The 12085-nt window shown below is 37.1% G+C and overlaps 1 protein-coding gene across 1 annotated transcript; it reads left to right on the forward strand.

Moving 5' to 3' along the window:
- Positions 1–5748: 5748 nt before the first annotated feature.
- Positions 5749–6551, forward strand: HO133_005436 (uncharacterized protein; the record flags this gene model as incomplete). The annotated part of the gene is made up of 2 exons (XM_037296346.1): positions 5749–6289; positions 6343–6551. 2 exons carry the CDS (start codon positions 5749–5751, stop codon positions 6549–6551), a joined length of 750 nt encoding a protein of 249 aa, XP_037148328.1.
- Positions 6552–12085: the final 5534 nt, after the last annotated feature.

The following is a 12085-nucleotide window of genomic DNA, read 5'->3' on the forward strand; positions in this document are numbered from 1 at the left end:
TTTAAATAATTTAATATCTTATAATATCGCTAATAAAGATTCTTAGTAGATAGAGAATATTATATCTATAGTATATAAAGTAATAATAAATTAGAAGATAAATACTTTTTATATAAATCGTTATATATAAGATAAGACTAATTACGATATATAAATAATTAATAATATAAAAAAAGATATCTTAATACTAATATAGATAAATTTAGATTAAAATTTATAATATATTAAATATAGATAAAGATAAAGCGAAGAGATTTCTAAAGTTTTAATATTATAAAGACTTATATAAGTCGAGAAAGATAATAAATCTCTATATTATTATTTTAAGTATAATATTTAAAATAGTATTATTTCTTTATAAAAGTCTATAATACTTATTTCTTAATTAATTAAATCGCTATAAGATCTATAAATATTCTAAATAGTATTCTTTCGAATAGTAGAAAGTTCGTCGAGGGTCTATTAGTCGATAATAGACTTTTTATAAGAAACGAAGCGAAGAAGAATTTCTTATATTCGATATTAAAAACTCGTTTTTAAATAGATTAAACTATTATTATTAATATAAATTATTTAATATAGATTCTTTTATATAATATAGATATTTAATAATTTAAATATATAATAAAATTTCTATATAATAGAAATATCTAGCGTTTTCTTTATAAAACTTAATCGCTTACTTCGGATAGAAAGTAAAAAGTCTATTAATTCTCTTCGTTAAGAGAGTATATAAAGAAGCTTTATTATAATATTAAAACTAGTATAGATATAATCTTAATATAGATAGAATAGAATAAAAATAATAAGACTATCGAATTATATATATAGAAAGAAGAGATAATATAGTAAAAGATATCTTCGTTAAGATATTAGACTATAGAGCTAAGTAATATATTAAGAATACGCTTATAATAAATATATTAAATTTAGTAATAAGATTAAATAAACGATCTTTAAAGTAAGATAAATCGAAGTTATATCTTAACTTAACTCGACTCTCGAGTAAGTATTAATAAATTTTTCTAATATTAATATTACGATACGTTAAGATCTTCGTTAAAATAACTAGTTAATTAAGTCTAGCGTAACTTAATATTATATATATCTACTCTATAGATATATAGAATAATAAATATCTTTTATATTATATATTAAATTATTATATAGTTATATTATTTTCTAATAATATAATAGTAATATTTAAAGATTATTTAATAAACGTTCTTTAAGTTATTTCGCTTATAAACTAGTTATCTACTTTCTTTTTAAAACTTTATTTATCTTAATATTAAGTACGTATTAAATTTAATACTATTATAGATTTTAACGCTACTTACGTTATTACGTCGATATCGTATATACTATATTAAAAGTCTCTTTTAGAATTTAATTTTAATAATATATCTTTTATATTTAAAGATTTAACGAATATAGATTTACTTTATATATCTTAAAGTTTTAATATTTCTTAGAGATTAATTTCTATTATTAATATATTATTAAATCTTATAATAATTATATATTTTTTATAATTTACGTTCGCTAGCTAATTATTAATAAACTATACTTATTATAAAATATCTTAGAAATACTTATAGAGTTACTAGCGTAGACTTAATATTATATATATTTATTATATAAATATATAGATTAATTAATATCTTTTATATTATATATATATATAAGTTAAATTATAATAATTCTATTATAAGATATCTTAAAAATACTTATAGAGCTACTAGCGTAAACTTAATATCGTATATATATATATATATAAATTATATAGATAATTAATATCTTTTATATTATATACGAGTAAATATCTATAAATTAAATTTATAATTTTTTTTTTAATTAAAGCTATCGAGTAAATAGATAAGCGATTCTTAATAAGCGAACTTTAATAAGCGATATTTGAATTCCTTACGCTTTAATAATTATAAGACTAAATTAAAAAAAAAACTTCTAAAAGCTTATATTTCGTTCTATAATTTAAAAAAAAAATCTTAAAATTTTAATAGAAAATAAAAAAGTTATTCTAAAATTAAATAATATATATCTATTTTTTAATTAGAGCTATTCGGCTATCGAGCGAACTTTGATAAGCGATATTTGAATTCCTTGCGCTTTAGTTATTATAAGACTAAATTTAAAAATTCTTTTTTTATCTAAAAGGTTATATTTTATTCTATAATTTAAAAAAAAAGTTTAAATTTTTAATAGAAAATAAAAAAGTTATTCTATATGTTAATAATATATATCTATTTTTTTAATAATTACGAACGCTAATTTATTTATTCGCGATAATTTAATTAATCTAATTAAAGAGTATAGTAATTTTAAATTTATAATTAGCTATATATATAAATTTAAGATTTTATAATTTAACTCTATCTTATTCTATTATATATATTAATATATATATATAAGTTAAATTATAATAATTTCTTAATAATTAATAATAATATTTTAAAATTTAATTTAACTTAATTCTACGATATAGTAGACGTCTCTACGAGTTACGTTTATATTATTTATTTATAAAAAGTATATATTAATATCTAATAATATAACGCTTTAAGTTAAATCTTTAATATACTTATAGTTATCGAGTATCTTTTAATATCGTTCTATCGATTCTTTTACTAGATTTATTAATATTATAAATTTATACGCGAGAAGACTCGTTTTATTTACGTTATAGCTATACGTATATCTAAGTATCTCTATCGTAGCTAATATGTTAAGGAATAGTTCTTAATATCATAATATTGATGTGGTGTAAAGCTGTTCTCTTAATCTATGTGGTCTACAGGCACATATATGCGGTGCACGGCGCGCTAAGGCCTAATTAGAAAGGTGTACCGAGTGTGGAGGATCGATCCGTAACAAGTGCCCACAAAAAACAGAGAAAGGCCATATCCTCATGGCAAGAAGTATACATGCATGAATGAGTGAGTTTTCGAAATGCCGGAAAGGAATGGAGACGCCAGGCCAATTAGTAATGTGAATCCCACGAGTTCTCCTGCCGCAGTGAAACCCTTCGAGTAATAAAATGGCTATTGAAGCAAGACATCGGACGGTTTCAATTCGTCCAAAAATACATCGTCCGAACTCCCTCCTAAAGAGGCCCAATTGGCCATAGTGATTTAACTGCGATCGACGCAGTAGGTCCTCCTCTTATGTCGTCATTGCAGTGATATACCACATCAACGCAGTGGGGATAACAGACCAAGTTGCAATGGTGTTCTCCGCTTACTAAGTAATGATTTGACGTAGAACCGTGGAGAGCATATAACGTGGGATCTTGAAGAACTGAGTCGTGTTCTTGATACTGAGGGCCTTATTACCGCTTAGTCTCTCCGCAGTGTTCTCCGCAGTGTTCTCCGCATTTGCCTATTATAGTTCCTCCTCTTACTCCTTCTCTTGCTCTTCCTCTTATAGAGTATCAGACTGAGTAGCTGGCTGAATGGCTAGCTAAGATTGAGGGTGTTCGACACTTGAAAAGATTTAATTTAGTTACTAACGAAACTCATTACGTAGTTAACCCATTTCAGTTCTTATTTCGATTCTTATTTCAGTTCTAAATATAACCATTTCAGTTCTTAGTATACCTTGAAATAGAGCCATTATACTTTAAAGCTAATCGTTTAAGATATCGAGGATAAGTAAGCTAGAAGTAGACATAGTAATAGCCTATTAAAAGGTTTATCTACTTGTATTCTTACGTGTAATAACTCTACATAACGGGCTGAGTGCTGATAGATAAGCGCTATAGATGTTATTTGCGTGTAGTGACTCTACGTAACAGGCTGAGTGCTGATAGATAAGCGATATAGGTGTTGAGATAGGTAAAGGCGTAGCGTGACTGGCCAGCACTATAGATGAGCGAATAAATTTAATAGACTTCTATTGAGTAATCTTCAGATATTGCTACTATTTATTAAGAAATAATTCTTAATATTATAATATTAATGTAGTGTAAAGCTGTTCCCTTAATCTATATAATCTATAGATATATATATACGATATACGGCGCGCTAAGGTCTAATTAGGAAGGTATATCGAGTATAGAGAATCGATTCGTAATATAATATTAATTTTTATTAAGAATTTAACTTTACTTTTTTAATCTCGAATCTAATAATATATTTATTATACGATCTTAATTCTTATAACTAAGATAGTAATAATAGTTTATTTAATTTTTATATTACTCGATTATCGAAGTATTTATTTATATATATAATATAGTAGAAAAAGAAATATCGAAATTAGAAGACTCGCTAATAATATATTAAAAAGTCTTTATAAATTACTTAGTTAATTACTTAGTAAGTTATTTAACTATTATTTAATTAGCTTATTAATTTACTTAGTTAATTACTCTATTAGAATATTTAATTAAATAAGAGAAGAAGTTTTTATAATAAACGAATACGAAGAATACTATAAAGAGTATTACGAAGAATATTATAAAGAATACTACGAAGAAATTAAGTAATAATAGAGTTATTATTATTAAGAGAACGACTTAACTCTTTAAGCTTCTACGTTATATACTCTCTACGATTTTATATTAAATCTTTATTTAATAAGCGAAGAATACTACTATAACTTAGTTTATTATCTCTATTATATTAATAGAGTATATTACTATAATAAAAGTATAAGAGAAGAATTTATTATAATAATTATAGTTAATTTATTATAGTTAATTAGATTTCTTTAAAAGAAATTCGAATAATATATATTTAAGCGAATTAAAACTATCTAATATCTTACTTCGATAGTTATTTTATTATTTAAAATTTTTATTTTAATAGAAGATTTTATAGAATATATATTATTAATTAGCTCGATATCTTTTATTTTTTCTAATATTCGAAAAAATTATATATATATTCTTCTAAGCTTCTTATTATAAGAATATAATATTTCTCTAATTTTTATAGATAATTATTATAAGATATCTTAGAGATACTTATAGAGCGACTAGCGTAGACTTAATATTATATATATTTATTATAAAGATATATTTATTAATTAATATCTTTTATATTATATATATATATAAGTTAAATTATAATAATTTATTAATAATACTCTTATAATTTTAATCTCTCTATTTTTTAAAGAAAAAGATCTATTATTATTATTATAATATTAAGTTTATTTTTAAATTATATAATAAATATTGAAGATAATATTAAGAGTTATTATAGCGTTAATAATTAGTTTAAAAGTTTTTTATTAATAAAAGATCTTATTATAAAATAATATTTTTAAGATATTAAAATCGAAAAAGATAATTTAGATTAACAATAAGAATTAATTATATATATTTTTTACTTCTTTTAAGAATAGTATATATTAACTATATAAGCGACTTTTTAAAAAAAGTTTAAAAATAATAGAAATATATTTAAAATATGAATATATTTAAAATATGAATATATTTAAAATATGAATATATTTAAAATATGAATATATTTAGAATATAATTTTAATATTCATATTTAGAATATGAATATGACTAAGATATTCTAAATATTTCTGAATATGACTACAGAGCCTGTCACTGTTTAGTTCGTGATTACCCCTGTCATGGGGTGAATACGAGTTAGACGCTCTTGGCGCCACCGTGCGCTGGGTTTGCACTCAGGACAGGGGAAGAGACCTCCAGAACAGTATCAACGGCTTTCAAAGCTACCTGGACTGCGGCCATACCCCCAAATCGTGAACATGGAGACCCAATTTCCCCCTTCCACCCTCGTTGTCGATCGTACAACCGTGCTCTCTCTCTTCGCAGCCCTCTCTGTCCTCCTCACAGCATACGCTGCTTCTCTCCGCGTCCTCCACGCTTCTACAACTACCAAGCTCCGCATCCTCTTCATCTGGCATCTCTTCGACTCCCTGATCCACTTCACCTTCGAGGGTTCCTTCCTTTACAATTGCTTCTTCACCTACACATCAGTCACACATTCAAGCGACTACCCGCATCCTGCGAGCTTGACGTCTCCAGGCGTGTACTTCTTGGGTTACCCGGATCGGCTATATGGGAGTAAATACGGCACAAGCCCGACAGCAAAGCTGTGGCAAGAATATGCGAAGGCAGATGAGAGATGGGGTGGAGCAGATCTGACGGTCATCAGCCTCGAGCTGTTGACTGTGTTCGCTGCAGGGCCATTAGCTGCGTACATTTGCGAGCTCATAAGACGGAGAGACAGTGGCGGGAAGTTGTGGTTCTGGGCGAGCGTGCTGGCTACTGGAGAGCTCTATGGTGGTAAGTGTTCAGCTTTGCAGCAGGTTACGGAGAGCATTAGCTGATGAGTTTAGGCTTCATGACTTTCGCACCAGAGTGGCTAAGTGGTAACCCCAATCTGGATACCAGTAACTTCATGTATCTCTGGGTATACCTGGTCTTCTTCAATATGCTCTGGGTGTGGTTTCCCTCTTGGGTCTTGTACGAGGCATACAACAACATCAGCTTGGCGTTTGCTAGAGCCAGTGGTGCGACTGGGATGGAGACTAAGAAGACTGCATAGCTGTCTTGTACAGAGCATAGCCATACATAATGACTTGGTCAAAGAGTCACAACAACAGGCCGAATGAGGGCACGCCGATAAGCCAGCCCCATTAGTTCTAAAAGATGCATTTCGTCTACAACGGAATAACGTACAAGTGCCCATTTTCAGGATTGCATCTCGTCCGTCATCGCCAACAGTGGCGAAGGCAGACCAAAGCTTGCCTCACCCGTCTACCTTACTTTACCCTTTTCGTGCGGCAAGTCGCCTTAGAAATACAAGCATTACCTACACGTAAGCGCTACTCAACTGCAGCATCGTGGCGACTACTTCAAGGGTCTAAAATGGCAGTTGGACGATACTCCTTGGTGGTAGCCAGGCATTGGACATTGCCATGTTCATGGGCCAAGTCGGAACCCGCGAATGTTGCATCCACGGGCAATTCAGATTCACGAAGCTCAACATCGCGAACAAGTTCGGGCAAGTAGAGCGTGGGCTCGAGACGGCGACGGACGTTGCGAGCGACCTACCTTATCCATAAAGTCTCACCGATGCAGCTACAAGTCCAGCTCGCACTCCTCCAAACAACGCTTTTCATAAAAAAGTTCATTACTATCCTGCTCTTATCATGAATCAGAACGCTCGGTTAAGCAACAATTCGACGCGGGTGCAAGAAGCCTCTCAGATTCATGATCAAGTTTTCACTGAGCGACGTGCGGGCTTGAATCCCGGTGCTGCTGCAACTGTTTACCAATGGAGCTGCGGAAGCTTTCAGGCTCTGCAGTGCCAATGTCGGAAGTTGCGAATAGCAGGTTGCATTTATCTAATTAGATGCGTTGTTGGACTGTTGCACAGCCATTGGTGTGCCGATAGCCATTGATCGCCTCCAAGCCAGATAGAAGTCTGGAGTGTGATTGTCTCAACAATTGTTCCAAGCAGGCCTGATAGTACCAAGGCGTTCATGACGCGGGCAATCTTGCATCTTGGCAGCGAACTTGGACTCCAGATAGGTTATCCAGCGCTTATGCCCAACGTTGTAGCAATATTTCAACCCAGCGGCAGCATATGAAGACGGTTCGACAAAAAAGTATTTCAAATTCCCAGTATGTACTGCATCCTCTTGTATGGCGAAGTCGGCATACACTAGAACAGCTTCAGGGATTTTGGAGTGTCTCACAGACTCTGCATCGAAGGGGATGATCCATGGAAGCCTACATCCAACACGTCGCGAGTTGTCGACAAAGGGGGTTCGAAATTTCTCTTGCTGCAGGCTAATCCAGATCTCGAAACTGCCACACACGGTGCGTAGATTTGGTGACAGACCCGCGAAATTCCATACGCTTATGATGAAGAGTTCTAAGCAGATGATCTTGATGATCCACCATTGTCGACAGAGGATCAATTGCGTAGACCGTGTTCTAGCTGAGAGCCTTGACGACAAATGTATTATGGGCCCTAAGAACTACCAAGACCGATCTCTCCTTGGAGCATACAATCAGTAGTTTCTTCTTTTTCTTCTCGCCGGCTTCCAGTTCCCATGTAGTGTACGTTTTTACCTATTTATGGGGTCAGTAGGACCGTGAACAGATAAGCTTGCAACCACTTGCCTTCTTGAGATCAGAGTCTTCCCCATTGCTGGATTCGACGAGTTCGTATCCCTCCGCATTTGATAGATAAGCCCTAAGGACCTCAGCTTGATTACATCCATACCCAGCTTTTACCACACGACACCCTTGAAAAACTAGAAAGGAAGGCTACCAAACACCAAGACGTGGTTTTTAGCAATCTGAGAACGGAGTACTTCCGGTCCGAGACAGCACGGCGCAGTGTATTGTCAACGTTCCAACGGGAGCCTAGCAATTACTTGTACACATTGGATAGACTCCTGTGTGTTCGTGTGAGGGCTACTATGTCTGCGGTTGAAAGTTTGGTGGACACGAGCTTGAGGAGCTGTACGACGAACAAAGTCGGGAGAACGTAGTGAAAGATCAGGGAAGCGAAAACCTCGAACGCATGTCGTAGAAGGCAGAAAGGCAAGGGAAGAGGCACCAGTAGGACACTTTATTGGGATAAACACAGAATGATCCTGGGAGTACTCGTCACTCTCTTTGACGACTGCGGAAAATCGCTTTTTCCGAATTTATAGGTCCATTATCTTGGATTGGCGATGCAGCACCTGCGAGAGCCCCAACTTGGCCTCCGATGGCAGGACACGCAGGCGTGAAGGCAATGAGAGATCCTGCGCAACCTCGATCCGTTGCCGGGCAAGGAAGAAGATCTCGATAAGGTCAATTTTCAAGAGGCGGCGTGATCCGCTTTCGAGAAGCGTCTGTCAAGCATTCATTCTTCCTCCTCTCCACGCTTGCTATGCATTAGTCAAGGAAAACCCAGAATTGATTTTTTTACGACTCTACCTCGAGGCACCAGTGACACAGCGGCGCTTCCCTCTAACCGATTTCTGATACACCTATCAACGCTGACATGCAGGGTCTGTCATTGAGAAATGATTTTCTGTAAGGTACACGGCCGGCAAAGCTGGATCCAAGACACATCAGCCTCGACACCACGGAAAGCGTTCATTGGCTCGTTTGTCACACTTCCACGGACGTACTTCATTGACAGAACCTTGATACGAGGACACTGCTCGATCCTTTGGCGCACCCAAAACAAACCCTTTTTAAAAACACTCTCACGCTACCGGATTGACTCTTTTTCACAGATGAAGCGCTCACTGTTGATCTGCTCACAATCGCCTCCACTGCGGAAGTGATGATCCTTGTAGACAACGTCAACGTGGCTACCTTTCAGTAGCCCACCTACCAGACGAGGAAATCTCGGCTATCCTGGCATGAATTTACCCTGTCCCTGTCCCTAAGCCACCTGGATCTGACTGACGGCGTACAGGTTGTTGGTATAGACGGTCTGACTCGTCACAGCCACTCCCCCACATAATTTCGAATTCAAAGTCCCATGCCTCTGTCCTTTTCTCACTGTAACTTTGAAAAGCTAAAAGCAAACGTGCCTGGAGTTGGTAGACTTTATACTAGTGACCACTGGTTTGGCGGCGGGGTGGCTTGGTGGGGTGTTCGTTCCCCCCGTACCTTAATTCAGCGGGGCATTGCGGGGTAATAGTACCCCCGTACTCTAACCTTATTTCCATCAGCGCCCTCGGCCTGAAGACTGCAATCTGCACCACAACAGCATTACTGAGTACAGGCTATAGTAGCCTTTCGTTCTTCCTTCTAGTGCTTGTCTTCTCCAAACATCTTACGTACAGCTCGACTGCCCTTGCACACCTTCCTTACCGGGATGGTCAGGACTACTCCCGCCTCTTTGTCACTGTGGTCATTAATTCCGCGTTATTTCGAAGGCTAAAGTCGATTATTATTGACTGTCGCAGGGCAAACAGCTTTCTTGATGATTGCGTGGCAGGCTTTGCTGTCACAGCCTGCATGTGCCAGGTCAGTTGATGAACGTGTCGCTTCCAAGGTCCTGTCCCCTGAACATCTTGATAGCCCTGCCAGTTCCTGACACGCGCATCATCGGGGTTGCACATATTCCATGTACCCCACATTAAAGCCTCAAAGCTCGGACAAGGATTCAACTGCGGGGACCAACGCCTCAACCGCAGAGGCTTCGGTTATACCCCCGGACTAACATACCTATCCATCCTCAGCTCTCATTCCAACCCCATCTTCATCGGCTATTTACAAGGACTGGCAAGCGCTGGGGCCCAAGCATTAGACTTGGTCGAACGCATGGTCATGCACCTAGTTGAAGCGACCACGGATTGTGTCATCATGCGTCTCAGCCTGGCCGAAAATACCGATGAACAAGCGGTGTTGGGTTCTGTGGCGTCCCAAATCCCGGCACCGCGTCTTCGTACAGACATCGAACATCGACGGTTAAGCCTGTTGCGAGAGCTAGCTCAGCTGAGTCTTGAATTGAATGTTCATTCTCAAAGTGCCCTTTGGCGATGGTGCGGGAGGGTGAGCAGAAAGTCTGGAAACACCGATGTTTAGAGGAAGAATCGGACGACTAGCTTTCCAACGGCGTTGCTGAAGGACGGAAGTGAAAGAAAAGCAAGATTGCTGCAAGATGACCGACCTCCCCGTACCCATTCAAGAGCCCGCATGATCTTCAAACTGGAGGAGTACCCATGTAGTATGCACGAGGTGCGCTACTATATTTAGCGTGGGACCTGCAGGGTCGATCGACGGTTGGATTGGGTTCTCTGGACGACCTGGGTCTCGCCTACGGTATGCAGGACGCTACTGCGGTGCTTCGCGATTGAGGTCAGCGATCTCTACCAAGCAAGGTCGAGAAACCACCACGTTTACCGTATTGTTGCAACTGTCGCAAGCGCGATGAGATCATGCAAGCACAAGATGAAGGCGAGCGGATAGCTGTTACATCATTCCAACCTTGGCCATCATAAGTGAGCTTTGTAACGAAGCTCAACAATTCGAGCGCAAGCTGCACTCTCCGCAGTCCCCTCAGGGGAGAGAAAGTTCACTTGACAGACAATGCTCTCATCGTCATGGTTCTGAGCCTTGGAGCCTGATAACTGATGTCACCGACGCTTAACGTGCTAGACGATCTAATGCCGAACGCCTGTGAGCAAACCTCTATAAGACTCTGCAAGTTGCCACCTACTTTTCCAATTCAGACAGTATCCTCACATCCATTCCGACTCCGTTTCCAATCCACATATCAAAAGTCACTGTAAAGCCGCAAAAAGACAACACATCACCCCTCAACCATCACAATGCACTGCTCCACCATCATCGCCACCGCCCTCTTCGGCGCCTCAATCACCATGGCTTTCCCAGCCTTCAAGCGCGCAGTCCTCTGCCCTGGCATCGAAGACACCCCCCAATGCTGTGCAGTCAACGCCCTCGGCGTCGCTGACCTCAACTGTGCTCCCCGTATGTCCTGTTCACCTTCCTACTCACTCCTATCTGTCCCCGATTCTATTCATATCTTTCGCCTGTCCCCGAGAAGACGGTAGCTGATTCGCGTTTCGGACAACAGCCCCGATGGTCCCTGGAAACGTCACGTCTTTCATAGCCATGTGCGCGTCTATCGGACAGGAGGCTCAGTGCTGTGCTCTCCCCGTTGTGAGTCTTCCTTGTTGGAGTACGCTGGTAATTTTGTGATTTGGGCTAATCGTTTCGACGCAGTTGGGCCAAGCTTTGCTTTGCGAGAGCCCTCCTTGAGTGGCATAGTTATAGACCTGTTAGGTAGGGCGAATTCGGGTTTCTTGGAATGGTCGAGCTGGTTGTAAAAAAAAATAGAAAAGAGGGAACTGTGCGTGAAACTGCGTGATGTAATTAGTGGAATTAGCATCATAGTATCAAACATTCCACCAAACACAATTCCCTCTCTCATTCGTTCCATGAAAGCCCCTCCCTCTCAAGTCCCCATCATCACATCAACACCAATCCTCAAAAGCTCGCGTGCTAGTCTCCACGGAAAGAACCAAAACTCACGCATACAAAAACTTCGCACGGCATGATCGACCCATCTAGCTACAGCGCCCGAATTCCATTATT

The sequence above is a fragment of the Letharia lupina genome, assembly GCF_014066315.1.
Source record: "Letharia lupina isolate WasteWater1 chromosome Unknown contig_21, whole genome shotgun sequence".
Lineage (NCBI taxonomy): Eukaryota > Fungi > Ascomycota > Lecanoromycetes > Lecanorales > Parmeliaceae > Letharia > Letharia lupina.